The following is a 19,222-nucleotide window of genomic DNA, read 5'->3' on the forward strand; positions in this document are numbered from 1 at the left end:
TTACTCCCACTCAGACCTACCCATCTACGAGTATACATCCCTTTGCATAAAGACAGTGGACACAAAGAGACGCATTCGCAAGTACCCAAGGACCACTTAACACTGAATGCCCATGACACCTAAACCCACATTAACGTAAAACAAGGAAGAACCTCCCCAGTCCCATTTCAATCATGTCATTACAAACATACGCACTACTATTAGCATTTTTATAATGACGAACAAAGTGACAAACACGATTTTTCCTTACCAACGCTTGTGTCCTCTGAATCATTGATCATACTATTTGCTTCTTCATCTGTCATGCCAGCTTCTCCGCTCCTGAGGATCTCATTGTTCTTTTTCTTACCATTCTTCTTCTTTTGGCCTTTGCCTCTTCTTTCTCTGCCTCCGGCCTCGGCTTGATCTTCTTCGATCAGGTGTTCTATCTGTGGACTGTCGAGTAGGTTATCCATCGCTTCCAGATCTGTTGTGAGTTCAGAGAAGTCCGGTGAGAGGGCGGTTAGGGTTATGTGGACACACTGGTATGGGGAGGTTTGGGATTGGGGATAGTGCCATTGACAGTCTTGGAGATTTACAAAAAGTCAAAACTTTACAAAATTAAACAATATATATATATATATATATATATATATATATATATATATATATATATATATATATATATATATATGTGTGTGTGTGTGTGTGTGTGTGTGTGTGTGTGTGCATATTTGTTAAATATACGCAATATGCTTTGGGTTAATTTCTTACCTTTTATATTCTAGTTGCCTTCGACGATTAGCTCCCTACATAATGGGAAACTGAGCGGAAACCTTTTACACAAGGACTGAAGTCTATTTGACCACAAAAGCTCCCGGTATACAATAAATTTACAAGAGGGACGAAAATCAGCACAGGGACTGACGTATTCTTCAACGAACTTGTAATTATTTTTGACGTAAGAATATGATACACAAATGCTGTAAGAACTGAAGATTATTAATTATAAGGGGTGGAGTTTGCTATAGCAACAAATGGATCTTTTCTTAAAAGGTAAACAAGATTTTCTCATAACCGAGGGGCCAAAAAATGTATTAGGGTCTATTTAAACGAAAGAAATGAAGACTATCTCAATAGAAGAAGTACTCTTTTGTGGTATAAGAAACACCTTTTTCCCCCTACCTGGGCAGGATTATGACCTCTAGAGGCCCTGATTCTAAATAAAAACAAGTCTAAACCATATGGCAGTTGCTAGATTCCCGTTCTGTTGTATTCCCAAGATTAAACTATTTATTTAATCTCTTCATTACCATAATAATATTAATATTAATATCTTATTATATATTAAAAATATTCTTGTATATGTATTTTGTTCAATTATTGTGGGCGCATTTTTGTGGGACCTGTTTCAGCTGCAACTTTTGTAAATATAGCAGTGTAAATATGGCATAGGAAAAAAACTGTGAGGGACCTCTTCCCTTGAGGTCCAAAGCATATGCTTAGTTTGCTGTATGGTTAATCCAGAGCTGTTTCTAGCACATGTAACTAAGACTATTGCGCCAGAAGGAACAGAATTACAGTCGTTCCAACACAGAATGAAGGTAACTATAGTAAGAAACATCTTTAACAGAATGACCAGAGTCTATTTTAACGTACTTACTAGAAGCTATCTTAAAATAAGAACAGGTACTAGTTTAAAAATTAAACTGTATTTTCACAAATGGACAGAAACATACTCTAACACAAGGGGTGAAAAATCTTAACTAAGGACAGAACATAACATAAAGACTTGAATAGAATTGAATGAACGAACTGGATTCCGTCGTGTCAGGTTAACTGTCGCCTTCATCAAGACATGGACTGGGGTACATTTTATAAGAAGTGTGCAGATTACTAGGAGAAGCAGGACTATCTTATTGTTTTCGAAAAACACTCTGAAAAATGATCAGTCATATTTTAAGCTAGGTTTCTGTAAAGAGTATTACCTTCAGTAGCGAGAACAATACTAATTGAAATGATATATGATGATACTAGACTGATATGTGGTGCATCAGGCAAAGATTAGAATGAAGAACAGACGAAAGTATCAAACTGCATATAAACATACACAAGTCTGTTAAACTTGTGGCGGACGACTCTCGTTCTGTTCGAAACATAAGCCTCCTGTTCGTTTGGCAAATTAAACTCCAGCTGCAGTGTCAAAATAAGTTTCGCTTTTGGTAAACCGTTTCATCAAATCAAAAGAACAGAGCCTCACCTTCAGGTGAGAATTCTAAGTCTTCCAAGTGGGACTCAAGCGGATGATCAGGATGCTTTTCCATCGGCTCTCCTAAGCCTACCAGAGGATTGTCTTGAACTCCAGCAGTCTGTAGGGAGTCTCGATGAAGCTTCTTAGGATGATCTTCGCTGTAGCACGACCGCCCATGGCTGATCCAGGATGTACCCGTGCAGTGGGCATGAGTGGTGCAAGTATCGGAAGCTTCACACCAGCCACATTCGAAGGAGGCGTTGACGCCCACGCAGGCGGAGCATGATGAAGCCAGGGCGTCACAACTATACACGACCACTAGTGGGAAGTAAATAAAAAAACACATAAAATTTTCAAATATTACATTTTAGCATATTGTATGCGCCCAAAAATACTTGGATACACGTTGCTTTTTGCATATTTATATTAGTAAAATAACTGGTCAAAAAGAGTCTGTCACGTCAGTTGCAAAGGAGCGGAGATACTAATACTGCATAGGTTAATTAACATTCAACAGAAGCTGCACGTAACCAAGAACTTGAATTACAATTAGAGATGTCTAACATATCAATACCTGGAGGAAAAATGCTGCAAATAGAAATCATTGTTTAAGAAATAATTTTAAGGAAATCACAGAAAATCAAAAGATTGCCTTATTAATGAAATTCGTTATTGATAAAGCACTGGAGAAGGAACTACAACAAGTAATTCAAGAAAAAAGGATGACTACACTTCACAGGGAGGGAGAGCTTCTTTTATTTAGTGGGATGGTAAGGATTCTTAGGAAGGACAACAAGCACAGATGACTTGTGACATGTCCATCCATAATGCGGGCAGCCCATAAAGGTTCCTTTATTTCTGTTTGTATTATCATACGCTGAGAAATCAATACTACAAAGTTTTAACTCTTAACAAAATTAACTGAGTTCTTTTATGAGTAACATAAAGTTGCAGAACAATATTATAAATATATGTGTGTGTGCGCGCGTGCGCCGTGTATGTTGGGTATAAACTTCCTTTGTGTTTTGGTTCCGGGCCAAATTTAAAACAGTGAGTATTACCATCTTTCGGTGACAATAACTATGAGAGTATTAACACCGTGCGGTGGTTATAAGGGCAACGGTATTACCACCATGTTCGCTAATGATACTTATAGACTTTCCATAACAGACACTTTGTATTCAATATAACGGTTCGCTAATGATACTTAACGATACGCAGACTTTCCAAATAGATATTTTGTATTCAGTACATAACGGTTCGCAAATATTACTTAATGATATGTAGACTTTCCAAATAGATACCTTGTATTCAATAAAACGGTTCGTAAATGATACTTAACGATATGTACACTTTCCATATAGATATTCTGTATTCAATATAACGGTTCGCTAATGATACTTAACGATATGTAGACTTTCCATATAGATGTTTTGTATTCAAGATAACGGTTCGCTAACGATACCAGACGGTGAAAATAACGACGAGGTTATCGTCACCGACCGGTGAAAATAACTTCATCCAATTTAAAATCTCCTAAATAAATTAGCGTAATACTATATACAGGGTATTATTTTGTAAGTGAATACACAGCTTACATATCCGCTTCCATAATCATCTTTACATTACGTATATTATAAAAAATAATGCAAAGGGTATGTTAAGCTGTTTTGGTTAAAAATGCATAATAGCAAGGAAATAACAGCATACGTGTTAGTACTGATAGCCATAGTAACCCCAGCTTAACACATAACACACGTCAGCGGCACTGACATAAGATTCTTTTTTACTCAAAATAATAGAACGCTTTCAATTAATTACTTGAAAGGAAAACTGTAAATACAGAATTGTTGTAAATAAAGTACACAATAAAAACAACTGAGAACTGAAAATTCATTCTCTCCCTCTCTCTCAGGCGTTTATTTAGGAAAACGTGAGTTTTAACAGGATTTTGTTGATTACACTTGCAGTAAGCTTTTCATTCGCTCTAACTTTAAAGTGACTGTAACAACGTCTTTGGTAAGAACATGGTTACCACATATTCGCAGCTTCACGTTATTGCAATATAATGCGTTGTAAGTACGGTGGTAATAACATCACGGGTTATAAAGATACTTTTATCTTTCGAGTTTAAATGTCTTTTCTTTTTATTTACATTCTTGTTGGTTTACTGTAATATATACATAGATTTTTTTCTGGGAACTTACAAGAATTCTGTTTTGCATTTACATATATTAGGCCTTGACCATGCATGAAACAGATGAGGAAATCTTTGACTTTAAGGGATCTTCATCACTTAAGAAATCCTTACACAAGGGAAGACTATCAATGCACTTTGGAAAGAAAGTCTTTATCCAATGATGTACACCCTACCCATATCCTCTTATTCATTATGCAGCGGCAGACATTACCTGATCAACCAGGAACTGGGCACACGATCATTCCCTCAGAACTCAGCAATTTAATCAAACATTTGGAATTGTACATGGCTGAGGATGGCGTGATAAGCTACCGAGGTAGTTGAAGGATGCATATCTAGATGTCAGTGGAAATTATCCTGTCCACATGGCTTAAGATCACTTGTAGTGGTCCTCATTGTCTGTCATCGTGATGAATTTTAATGGCTTTGAAATGTGAGCACACTCTTCAATGTCCTGCAGCAGCAGCAGCAGTAACAGTTCTGGATGGGTCATGTGCATCAAGGTGAAGCACCTTGAGGCACAGCATGTTAAGAAGGAAAGCGCACAATGTCAGGCAACATGGCCCTGAGTAAAAGAGTTAAAAGAGGTTACATAAACCTCTGGGACAATGGCATTTTGCATGTGCAGACTGCTCACCGCACAAGAATTCCTATGACCCCTGGGAATTCTTAAAAACCATGGCCTCCACAAAGTACTTACCTTGAACAATTGCCAGCCTTTGTCAGTAATGATAAATTCTTACAAGATACTAGATGAAGTTGGCAATATCTTCAAATGGTAACTTTACCTGGCAACACTTACTGGGTGTTTTTTATGAGTGCTTCATTAGTATTGTGCAGTCCTATCTCCTCAAGGTCAGCTACAGGAGGAGCTTCACCTGCCTCGAATTCACAGCTGTGGTAGCTGAATCAGAAAACATTATTACTAATCACCAGCCGCCATGTCTTGGGCATGACAAATCTCGCATTCCTTTACGCTGGGAAAGCTCTTGCATGAATGAACTATCGACCATGGAACTCCTATGGATCTTTGATGATTCCTCAGCCACAGAAGAAACTAAAGATTTAGGTCGACCATGGAACTCCTATGGGTCTTTGATGTTCCTCAGCCACAGAAGAAACTAAAGATTTAGGCTTGCTTAAGTGAAATACTTAAGCAATTTGAAAATGATTAACGAATGAGTACCTGAATTCATTTTGAGAAAGGCACCTCAGTTTGGTATTATCAGCAAAGTACTATTTGAACTTCATGGACTTGATCTTCCACGAGGTCAAAAACTACAAAAGATATTAGTATCTGTTAATTGTGGAGGCCTGCCTCTTATAGCTTGGAAACTGGAAACTTCCCTTTCCCCCTGAACTTATATTTATTATAAATACCAATGTATATTTCATGGAATTCTGCCATTAAAAATGTATTTTACCCGTAATACTTTCATTAACCACGGTTATGCACCATATTTTGTTAAAAGTATACTTGTACAACAGCAGTAATGTGTTGTTTTCTCTTTCTCACCTCATCCCTTACATAATACCAGTATACTGGAAGTACTTGCATATTAAATGTTATCAGGTTGTAATTCCAATTTTTATAAATTTCCTAAGCGTTTGCCACTCCCTTCAATCAACAGACCATGATTTAACATAAGCTGAGGCCTCACAGCCAGAAAATAAGATTCTTTCAACAACAATTCTTGTCTGACATTTATTGAACGTTCTTGAAAATACCTTTCGTCCCGTTTCGTTTTGCCAGTTGTATCTTGTGCCAAACGCTCACATGTTCCCGTGATTATAATAGTTCATTATTATACTATATATTTCCATCTCAATACTCTTTAAGGAAGAAAATATTGTTGAATACCTTTACTGCTTATGACTGACCAATTTTAGTCCCAAATGAACCTCTCCGAAGGTGAAATTTATAGATTCATATTTCCTGCCCTAACCCCGCCCCCCTTTTTTTTGCATGACTCTTATCTCTTGGTTGTCTCGATCAGGTGTGAGGATGCGGAATATAACACACCTATCATTCCTTCAATTCCTCCTTTTTTTTTTTTTTTCGGGGGGTCCTTTGTGGTGTTTTGCTATTCTGGCTCTCCCTTTGATTTTCCAGAAACCAAGAGAGGGGCCATTTGAAGACATCTTAACAAAGGACTTATAGACTGACCAGGCTGTGCTCTGGCGAGGGAAATATGGTAGGTTTTCCTCATAAAGTCTAGGTTGGTTCCTGAATGTCATCACAGATTGAACAACTTTCCATTATTAGTTTAGCAGGAGAGTAGGACGAAGGGAGGTGGGGGGAACATCCCACTCTCCTACTTCCTCTTCCCCTGTCTCCCTTCCATCAGGACGAATACAGTTGTAGTTTGAACTCATCAGTCGCAGCCGTAGCCTTTGGCTATGTATGCACATTCACACGACTGATAACAATATATTAAAATTGATGCTGATTATTGGTTTGAATTTATTCATCTAAAATTTGCCATTATTAACGAAGCTCAAGTTATTCCTCAGCTGAGTATAAATGGTTGATTATTTAGATATTCATTGATAGACCACAAAAGAGATTTTCACGAACCACAAAATTTGAGTTCGATAATTTGGCACAACCAAGGTCGTTGGCGTTCCTTCTTGTCTTCGTAACGTGATCCTTGAAAATAATAATTTATCCATTAAAAAGTTTATTTTTCATCCAACATATCCTTCACGCCACCTGAAATATTCTAGATTTAAGCTTTTAAAGTAAAGCTTAACACTCCTTGTTCACACACACAACACACAATATACATACATACATATATATATACACTGTATGTATGTGTGTGTGTATATATATATATATATATATATATATATATATATATATATATATATATATATATATATATATATATATGTACGTACGCAGTCATCCATGCATTAATACAGATGAGAAAAAACAAAACTTTTCATAAAAGCAAGCAAGGACGTTAAGATATCCTTATTTTATAGTCTATTGTATTTCAGCAGTTTCACGTAATGTAGAAATGCTTAGATATAACTTGGAACTGGATGTAAGAGAATACTGTACTGTCTGCAATCCTGAGAGAGAGAGAGAGAGAGAAGTAATATATTTGGGTCCCAGCAATGTGACAAGCTTAATGCATTAGTGACAATTCCTAATCAATGTTCTGGTGGTGGTGTAACAAGCATATGCCAAACGGCGCTGGGCAGAAGATGCAGAGTGCGCAATCAGTGTATTATGTGCATTAAAGCGTTATGCGAAAACATGGATTAATGGTTTCAACTTTTTAGGTTGCTTGTATGTCTATCCATTTATATTTTTCTTTATACTGTTCTTCAACAAGGAAAAAATACAGAAATAACCATCAAGTTAATTTTCCATATACTAAAAAAAAATCTTTTCAAAACTAATTATAGTTCTTCAAAACTCATTTCATGTCATCGTCTAAATAGGAAAATAGCAATATTTCATAAAGATAAAAAAAATGCTTTTTTTGCTTTGGAAAAAAAAAAAAAAAAAAAAAGTTTTTTACTGCAGAATTCTTGTTAGGCGGCTGGAGAATAACAGATGAAAATAGTTATTGGTTCCGTGAGACTCCACATTAAACTGGAATGAAATTCACTGGCTTTACTTGTGAGTAACATGAACTAACACTACGAGGAGAGAGAGAGAGAGAGAGAGAGAGAGAGAGAGAGAGAGAGAGAGAGAGAGAAAAGCGAATTTTCTAAGACTGGTCGCACGCCCAGATAAGGATACAGAAGTGTCTCCCATAATCCTTCAAAATCTCTAAGAAAGTGGGAACTACGAAACTACCAAAACCTAAATAATAAAACTTGAAAGAGGAAAAATTGATCTTTGAATCCTTTATCATACCATGAAAATATAAATAATGTTGCAACATACCAATATCAGAATTTGAATCAGAGAACACTGTTGTCACGCCCTTCACAATAATGGAATGGTAGGAAAAAAATGCATTTTCCCCATTTCTTCCAAGTATAAGAAAAACCATATTTCCATATGACTGCTGCAAAGCTGAAAGAAAACTTTATTCCCAGATATTATGATAACAACTTCAAAGTAATACTATCTTTTCACGTTACCGTAAAGAGCTAAAAAAAGAAAGAGCCTGAATATATATATATATATATATATATATATATATATATATATATATATATATATATATATATATATATATATATATATATATGTATATATATATGTGTATATATATATACGTGTGTATATATATACGTGCATGACCGTGTGTGTAATTGTGTAAACCTTAATGCCCTCGTAACTTCTCGATTTCTTAGCACTTCGGTTACGTTATCTTGTTCTGAGTTTCTGGATCTGGGTTCGAATCCTGCCACAGGCGACAAAATTTGGTTCTTTTGGATCTTAGGCTTTATACTGACAAAGGTATGCACAAAGCGCGAAGAAATCGAGAAGTTAAGAGGGCATTGTGATTATTGCAATTTCATCCGTATCTGGTTAAAATATTACCAATAAATTCCCGATATATATATATATATATATATATATATATATATATATATATATATATATATATATATATATATATATATATATATATACACTATTGACCAACCCGGCACTGCCCGGGATAACTCTGAATGACAACTGATAAACTTTCTTTCTTTCTTTCTCTCTCTCTCTCTCTCTCTCACTTCCTCTCCCTGTCACCCCTCTCTCTCTCTCTCTCTCTCTCTCTTTCTTTCTCCAACCCTCCTGTCTCTTTCCCTCTTGCTTCTCCCACACCCCTTCTCTCTTTCACTTCCTTTCCCTCTCATCCTCTCTCTCTCTCTCCAACCCTTACTATCTCTTTCCCTCTTTCTTCTCCCTAACACCCCCTCTACTCTCTCTCTCACTTCCTCTCCTCATCACTGTTGTTCTTTCTCTCAATCTCTTTCTCTCTCCAACCCTTCCTATCTCTTTCCCTCTTTCTTCTCCCTAACACCCGCTCTACTCTCTCTCTCACTTCCTCTTCCTCTCACTTCCTCTCCTCATCACTGTTGTTCTTTCTCTCAATCTCTCGTTCTCTCTATCTCTCTCCAACCATCCTGTCTCTTTCCCTCTTTCTTCTCCCCTAACACTCCCTCTACTCTCTCTCTCACTTCCTCTCCTCTCTCTGTCACCCCTTTCCCAACCCCCACCCCTTGGTGCCACTGATGATAGTAAGTCATATGTACACCAACATTAGATAGTAAAGTTACTAAGTCTACGGGCATAACCAGCCCTGTTTCAGAGAAGCCCTTCCCACCCCCACATCCTTTGGTGCTAGTTATGTCATCCCCACAGTGCTGATTTCTAGATAGTAAGTCATATGTGTACCAACTTTGGTTGAAATTGCTCAGTGCATTTCAGAGTTAGGCTGGCATACACACTCATCACACATTGTATTTTATATATATATATATATATATATATATATATATATATATATATATATATATATTAACTTTATCACATACACAATTGTTCTGCGCATTAGTAGAATTACTAAAAGGACCTCATTCAAACTGGATGGTATCTCATTCCTTTTAGTAATAATATATATATATATATATATATATATATATATATATATATATATATATATATATATATATATATATATATATATATATATATATATTATATATAGCAATAGATGGGCCTCTTTTCCTCACAACCTCACCCATTTTTACATCTATAACGTAACTAAGAAGGAAACAAAATATACTTACAATTATCAATTACTATAACTGTGGGTTTCCACTCCCCCTTAATAAACTCTCTCCTTCATTCCCAAAATGGTTAAGCCCCTATTTGCCCTCCTCTCTGTTCAAAGTGACTGCTTTTAGGCATAATTCCAGCTGACTGTTGTACCTTCTCTGTGTCAAGCAAGGCAAGGGAGGAGCCAAAAAGAGAAAGTTGGCAACCCCCCCATTCTGAACCCTCCACGTGGGTTAACTGACGCCATGCGGTCGTCATTATAGAAAACGTGATGAAGATTGACCATCACACCACCTATATGGGGCATCACAGCGTAATCCTCGAAGGTTATTTATAGGCGATGCAACAAAAATCGAGAGAGAGAGAATGTTCAGAACACAACCTGAGGACAGACGTCCTTACCTTGCCTGTCCCTCTGAACACGTGTTCGACCCCGGGGGCTCGAACCAGTATACTTTGTTGTGGCATTATAATTCCCTCCTCCATCGCCAGCGACCTATCGTACGAGGACATCGTCATCTTGACAAAGGTAATGTCCCGGAATAAGGTTCTTAGTCAGTCAGGATTCCTATTATTTCTCTGTCTACTTTAATTTATTTTCTATTGTGCGATCACCTTCAGTAATTTGTGTTAGAGCATTCAACATTAACGTAATTATGCATTAGTGTACAACTGAGTTATTTGGCACCATCTGTGTATTCCTCAGTTTCCCTCTGAGAATCTTATTATTATTACAAGTAAACATCTTGCATATATTTGCAGATAGGCCTCAACTGTAGAATCTCTTGGCCGATCCATGTGCAGTTCCCCTTCCCACTGCGATGTTCCCTGTTATGAAGACACCGTCAGCGTAGAATATTTATTCTGTGTAGGATTCATTATTTTAGCAGGCCTTTGCTATTGCCTGCCCAGTAATTCGTCATTCTTCTACTCTGTGTTTGTTATGTAAATATAATTAGTTAAGAGAACCCTTGAGTTTATGTAATTTTTCCCTCACCTGAAGAAGGCCTAAGCCATAGATTTCTTTGCTTGGCTACAAAGTATCCTAATATTGAGTCAGATGTGTAATAAATAAAAGGAACTCCCTGTTCATCTGTTTGCCCAGAATCAAGTAACCCCCGGACATTGTAGATATATATATATATATATATATATATATATATATATATATATATATATATATATATATATATATATATATACATATATATATATACATATATATACATATATATATATGTATATATATATATATATATATACATATATATACATATATATATATATATATATATATATATATATATATATATATATATATATATATATATATATATATATATATATATATTCGACGATAAGCATATTTTCCCAATAGAGGAAGCTCCAGAGGAAAAAATAAGAATGTAGTGACTGGAAAATTATTCTTTGTGTGCTGAGTCAAGTTTTTCACAACAACAAATCTGATGGAAATAGAAAAGTTTTGTACGATTTTAAATATATATAACCCTTAATTTTCATGTAATTTTCAAAAGAAATAGTTGAACTTCTCAGACCGTGTATAAAGTTTAAAAAAATTTCTAATAAATGGAGCCAAATTCTTCATCCCCATCACAACCCCTAACCTGAGGGGTTGGTTGCCTTGATGTGTCTTCTCCAACTGTTTATATGGAAAACATCTTCTCCACTAAACTTTTCTTCAAACCCTCCTGCACATTGTCACCCCATCTAATCGTTTCTCTTTCTCTTTACTTAATTCTAAATGGCTCCACCCAAGCCCCCTTTACTCCTGCCCCTTCACTTGGCCTTACCACATTCCCATACTATCCCAATCTTGACACTCTTAAAATATTAATTATCTATACCATCCCAGCACTTCCATAACTTCATTTTCCATTCTCTCACAAAGCGACATCCCTAAAAATCCGCCTAAGCATCTTCATTTTTGTTTGCTCCAGCTTCTGTTCCTCTTCATTTCTTAATGCTCATGTTTTTGACCATTTAACATCACTGATAATGGAAAAATAGATCGTTATCTTCAGTTTATCTGACATTCTGCCGGGTTCTCCATTTCCCCCCAGCTGCTTTAATCAACATCAGCGTTACACCCTCCCTCCTGGATTGAAGTAGATCATAAGTATTTACAATTATCAGCCGAATTTAAATGTAAGCCTCTTCTAGCTTATATAAATAACCTATCCTCTCTGCTTGCCGGACACCATAACCTGTGGGTGTATCTGTTGAAGATACCAGATGTTATAATTTGGAGATTTCTGATGTTGATGTATATGTTGCAGATATCAGATATAATAATTTTGAGATTTCAGATGTGGGTGTAGATGCTGCAGATATCAGATGTCATAATTTTGTGATTTTTGATGTGGTTGTATTTGTTGGAGATATAGGATGTTACAATTTTGAGATTTCTGATGTGGGTGTATTTGATGCAGATATCAGATGTTATAATTTTGATATTTCTGATGTGGGTGTATTTGTTGGCTACAGGTATCAGATGTTATAATTTTGAGATTTCTGATGAGGGTGTATATGTTGCAGATATCAGATGTTGTAAATTTGAGATTTCTGATGTGGGTGTATTTGTTGGAGATATCAGATGTTATAATTTTGTGATTTCTGATATGGGTGTATTTGTTGGCGATATAAGATGTTATAATTTTGTGATTTCTGATATGGGTGTATTTGTTGCAGATATAAGATGTTACAATTTTGCGATTTCTGATGTGGGTGTAATTGTTGCATATATCAGATGTTATTTTGAGATTTCTGATGTGGGTGTATATGATGCAGATATCAGATGTTATAAATTTGAGATTTCTGATGGTGATGTATTTGTTGGAGATATCAGATGTTACAATTTTGTGATTTTTGTTGTGGGTGTATTTGTTGGAGATATCATATGTTATAATTTTGTTATTTCTGATGTGGGTGTATTTGTTGCAGATATCAGATGTTATAATTTTGCGATTTCTGATGTGGGTGTATTTGTTGCATATATCAGATGTTGTTATTTTGAGATTTCTGATGTGCGTGTATATGTTGCAGATATCAAATGTTATAATCTTGCGATTCCTGATGTGGGTGTATTTGTTGCATATATCAAATGTTAAAATTTTGCGATTTCTGATGTGGGTGTATATGGTGCAGGTATCAAATGTTATAAATTTGAGATTTCTGATGTGGGTGTATTTGTTGGAGATATCAGCTTTTGTGATTTTTGATGTGGCTGTATTTGTTGGAGATATCAGATGTTATAATTTTGTGATTTTTGATGTGGGTGTATTTGTTGGAGATATCAGATGTTATAATTTTGTGATTTTTGATGTGGGTGTATTTGTTGGAGATATGAGATGTTATAATTTTGTGATTTCTGATGTGGGTGTATTTGTTGGAGATATCAGATGTCATAATTTTGTGATTTCTGATGTGGGTGTATTTGTTGCAGATATAAGATGTTACAATTTTGGGATTTCTGATGTGGGTGTATTTGTTGCATATATCAGATGTTGTTATTTTGAGATTTTTGATGTGGGTGTACATGATGCAGATATCAGATGGTATAAATTTGAGATTTCTGATGTGGGTGTATTTGTTGGAGATATCAGATTTTGTGATTTTTGATGTGGGTGTATTTGTTGGAGATATCAGATGTTATAATTTTGTGATTTTTGATGTGGGTGTATTTGTTGGAGATACAAAATGTTATAAATTTGAGATTTTGGATGTGGGTGTATTTGATGCAGATATCAGATGTTATAATTTTGTGATTTCTGATGTGGATGTATTTGTTGCAGATATCAGATGTTACAATTTTGCGATTTCTGATGTGGGTGTATTTGTTGCATATATCAGATGTTGTTATTTTGAGATTTCTGATGTGGGTGTGTATGTTGCGGATATCAAATGTTATAATTTTGTGATTTCTGATGTGGGTGTATTTGTTGCGTATATCAGATGTTACAATTTTGAGATTTCTGATGTAGGTGTATTTGTTGGAGATATCAAATGTTATAATTTTGTGATTTCTGATGTGGGTGTATTTGTTGGGGATATCAGATGTTATAATTTTGCGATTTCTGATGTGGGTGTATTTGTTTCATATATCAGATGTTGTTGTTTTGAGATTTCTGATGTGGGTGTGTATGATGCAGATATCAGATGTTATAAATTTGAGATTTCTGATGTGGGTGTATTTGTTGGAGATATCATATGTTATAATTTTGTGATTTCTGATGTGGATGTATTTGTTGCAGATATCATATGTTATAATTTTGCAATTTCTGATGTGGATGTATTTGTTGCAGGTATCAGATGTTACAATTTTGCGATTTTTGATGTGGGTGAATTTGTTGCATATATCAGATGTTGTTATTTTGAGATTTCTTATGTGGTTGTATATGTTGCAGATATCAAACGTTATAATTTTGTGATTTCTGGTGTGTGTATATTTGTTGCAGAGACCTGATATTGTTATTTTGAGATTTCTGATGTGGGTGTATTTGTTGCAGATATCAGATGTTATAAATTTGAGATTTCTGATGTGGGTGTATATGATGCAGATATCAGATGTTATAATTTTGAGATTTCTGATGTGGGGTGTATTAATGTAAACAAGGAATTTTTTCCATTCCCAGCTCTTGATAAATAGCCTACCTATGTTATGGTACGATTTGCTACACTTGTTCACCATCAGTGAATACCGTTGATGGTCTTGTGAGCAGAATATTTGGATGGATGCTAAATAATTGAGCCTAATGAGAGTTCCCAATATCCTGAGGTAATGTTTTGGTCCATATATGGACTGATAATGATCCTTTTGTAAATAACTTCTGGTAAAAATGCCATGAAAACAAACGCTGCTAATGCTTTTGAGGGTAAACGAGAGCTAATCCCGATAAGACCATGTTCATTATATCGTTATGAGGAGAACGGAGCTTCGAGTGGCCGATCAAATATGAAAATAAAATAATGGTCGTAAGTCGAAGACAATTATTTTTTTCGCTTTTTCATTCAAGTATTCAAAAATAATTTCAATTTAAATAGAACGTTTATTTGTAAATGCTATCGGATTTTCCCCAGACATTCTCAAATTAAGTACTTAGGAAAATTAATAATAATAAGTCGATATCTCCGGGCCACACAAAATTATCAAAACAGGTCAAAAAGCCCCTATAATTAAAATAAAATAAAATAAAGTTCCATTGCATATTCTTATAGTTTTTTTGTTAGAAGCACCACTGGAATAATTATACAAAGAAAAATAAATTAACTCATGAACTAAAAGAAACAAAAAAGTCACCTAAAAGAAGCTATTTACTTACAACGAACCCGGCTCGGATTGTCGATCACGGCAGCAGCTGGAGTGATAAGATGGACGTCATACCGAGTCTGTGGGCTGGCGGTCGACGCCGGGCGTATTTCAGTGGCTCCGTCTCCACACCTTATATTCCCAACGCCCACTCCTGACCCCACACCTTCTCCTACGTCGTACACTCGACCCTGAAATACAATACTCGACAGGGATTACAGTGACTGAACCCATCATCCCCGTTCAGAGATTGAAACTTAACAATTGTTACATCATTTGCTATTTCTTCCATCAACTGACTTTTTTTTTGTGAATAATTTGCATTCTGTTTTGCTAACCTTGCTTTGCATGTAAATGGCCTTTTAAGTTTTTTCAAAGAATATTCGTTCATCTAGACCAATAATATATTAATATATCTGCCTGTAGTTGCTACGTAAGTATTAACAGCTGGAATATTCAAAACAACCAAGTCATACTGTAGGTCCTTGAAATCCTTTAGGCTTGCATTGCAAGGCATGTCTCCTTCGGTTTGAGCAGGCAAGTCTCTAGAGGACCCTGAAATTAGTTAATATACAAAAATCTTATGTAACTGCCATATCTATAGAGAGAGAGAGAGAGAGAGAGAGAGAGAGAGAGAGAGAGAGAGAGAGAGAGAGAGAGAGAGAGATTAATAACATATATAATAAATCTCACATATTTCTAGAATGCTGCTGCTTGCTGACGGGTTCCCTTCCGAGGTTTGTGTTCGCAACAGAAAACAAAGTGTGTCCACTTCGTTATTGTACTGTATGTTTCATTTTGTGATAACGCTGCAAAATATTTTTTAGAGATTTACAATTACAGTATCATTAATGTAGAGAGAGAGAGAGAGAGAGAGAGAGAGAGAGAGAGAGAGAGAGAGAGAGAGAGAGAGAGAAGTGGTAGGGTAATGTTAGCTGACTGAGGCCGATTGGAAAAAGTTAAAAGTTATAATTCGAAGGTGGTATTTCCGACTGATTGTCTTGTCTTTTACGTTATCAATGTGTACAATGATTTTGACATATTTCCTTTGAGGAATAAAGGATCTCTGGAGCTGAGAAGTTCGACAGCGAGGCACATTTACTGCATAGGCCTAATGGTGCTGCTATTCAGGAAATCTAGTTGCTCTCGGCAGAAAAAGATGATCAGGGGTCAATTTTGAATGTGAAAAATCTCTGTTGAAAGGAAAATCTATGAACAATTGATAAACAAGAGACCATCGGTCGATGGTCCAAGTCTTAATTGCTAATGTTAAGAAACAGACATCTGCCACCACGAACCAGTCTATCTAAGATTTATATCTCTAGCAGAAGTAGACATCCACGCCGGAGAGCAGTGTTCTAGTAAAGCAAGGACAAATTACCTAAACAGGTTGCACTGATTTTATCACTTATAAACAGATGAGGCCTTACGTACATATCTAACATTTGCTGACACTTTCAACAGAAACTTCTCAAAAGTAACACGTGAGTCAAAAGTTACACCAAGGACAGTTCAGGCTTCAGACTCATTCAGCAGAGACCCATCCACCTGAAGGGGAGGATGGGGTGGAAAATCTGTATGAGATCTATTAATCAATAGTGATTTTGTTTTACTGGAGTTCAGCCTCATACCCCACCAACTACACCTTTCACTAATCCACTCCATGGCACGATTGAGACTAAGGGCAGCTTCATTTCTCATTATGTGGAGACTTAACTACACCCGCAAGTGTTGCATCACCGGCATACTAAACTATCCTGTTTGTGGGAAAAGGAATTCAGATGAAAAAGAGAGCAGAGTATTTTGTAAACAAAACGTCTTTTCTCATTTTGAATTACAAGTTTTCGCTCCCGGCACATAAACTAGAAAAAAATAAAATCTGCCTTGTTCCAGTAAAATCTAAGTATATTGCATACCATCACATGTTACTACGGGAAAAGCCCAAAAGTCCAGCAACAACTTCTTAAGGCTAGATAGCAATAACATCCAAGATACTAAAAGACTTGCATCGAACGCTCCTCTCAATATCGCAAGGACAATCGAGATACGGAAACTGATAAGAACTTGCGCCATCAACGACGACAGAGGAGAACCAGCAAACGTACATAGGAATTACGCTTGATGGAAAAAAGAACGAGAGCGAAGTTGTATCCTCTAGGCTGCGATAAACCAACCTTGTATGGGATCTCAAAGCTCGGCAGAGTTTCACCAAAAAAGGAAAAACTTCAAAAGTTTTCTCTAACCTTGATCCTATCAAGGAGAGGGAGGATAAAATGTGAAGATCACAAAAGGATTCCGTCGTTTTTAGAGATTTCCTTTGATGATCAAAGAGTGAAAATGCTCTCTCTGTATTATGTTATATATATATATATATATATATATATATATATATATATATATATATATATATATATATATATACTATAGTATATATATAGTATATATTATAGTATATACTATATATATAATATCACAAAATAGCCACACAACTTCACTGTGTATATAAATTCATACTACTCGTGTTAGGTTTCACTGAGACGGGATGCCTTAGATTCCAGATTCTTTAATTTACAAAGCACAAACTTAAATCAAAGTCCTTCAAAAGAAGGTATCGTGCTTACCCCATATAAAAATGGGAAAAAAGCACGTTAAAACGAAGAAGAAACTTATAAATATATATATATATATATATATATATATATATATATATATATATATATATATATATATATGTATAATAGTATATATATACTACATATATATATATATATATATATATATATATATATATATATATATATATATATATATATATATATATATATATATATATATATATATATATATATATATATATATATATATATATATATATATATATATATATATATATATATATATATATAAAATATCACAAAAATAGCCACACAACCTCACTGTGTGCATAAATTCATACTACTCGTGTTAGGCTTCACTGAGACGGAATGCCTTAGATTCCAGATTCTTTAATTTACAAAGCACAAACTTACTAAGACGTCATCTGCATACCTAGCCCACCTAGCATTCTCGAGGCAGGGTATCTTAATTTTTCCAACCTCTTCTGTCTTGAACCATTCCATAAATATATTCGCCACAATGGGCGGCAGGCTAGAACCCATGGCCAGCCCATTCTTCTGAATGAAATATTTATCCCCCACTTAATCACAATCATGCTTAAGGCTGTTTCCAGCAGTTTCAAAAGTACATTTTTTTCTGCATCACAGTTGTACGTACTCTCTTCCAAGTTTTACTTATAATTTCTAGTTTCCTTAACCGTTACGTTGGTGAACAACGAAACGACATCGAAATAAGCAAATTTAAAATTTTTTTACACAAAAACCATTAAGAGGGTATGCACAGTTGTAATTTAGATTTAAATGTACTTCTAAAGCTACTGGTGGCAGCTTTAAGCATGAACGTAACTAAGTGAGGGGATAAAGGGGTGGACCTGGGTTCTAGCTACGGTCCAGATATATCTGGACCGTGGTTCTAGCCTATCGCCCATTATGGCGGATATATTTATGGAATAGCTCGAGACGAAAGAGTTCGGAATAATTAAGACACCTGTGCTCGAGACAGTTAAATTGGTTAAGTATGTAGACGAAATCTTCGTATATACCTTGGGGAGAAAGAGAAATAATTAAATTGTTTGGCTGATTAACGAACAGATTAAATTCACCT

General features: G+C 35.5%; 1 protein-coding gene across 1 annotated transcript in view; it reads right to left on the reverse strand.

Moving 5' to 3' along the window:
• The window catches only part of LOC136829608 (uncharacterized), a 576,969-nt gene that overhangs the window by 18,899 nt on the left and 538,848 nt on the right, over positions 1 to 19,222 (reverse strand). The window contains 3 exon segments of the mRNA XM_067088454.1: positions 251 to 466; positions 2,240 to 2,548; positions 15,516 to 15,693. Of these exon segments, the coding sequence (XP_066944555.1) occupies positions 251 to 466; positions 2,240 to 2,548; positions 15,516 to 15,693 (703 nt within the window).

The sequence above is a fragment of the Macrobrachium rosenbergii genome, chromosome 44 (genome assembly GCF_040412425.1).
Source record: "Macrobrachium rosenbergii isolate ZJJX-2024 chromosome 44, ASM4041242v1, whole genome shotgun sequence".
NCBI lineage: Eukaryota > Metazoa > Arthropoda > Malacostraca > Decapoda > Palaemonidae > Macrobrachium > Macrobrachium rosenbergii.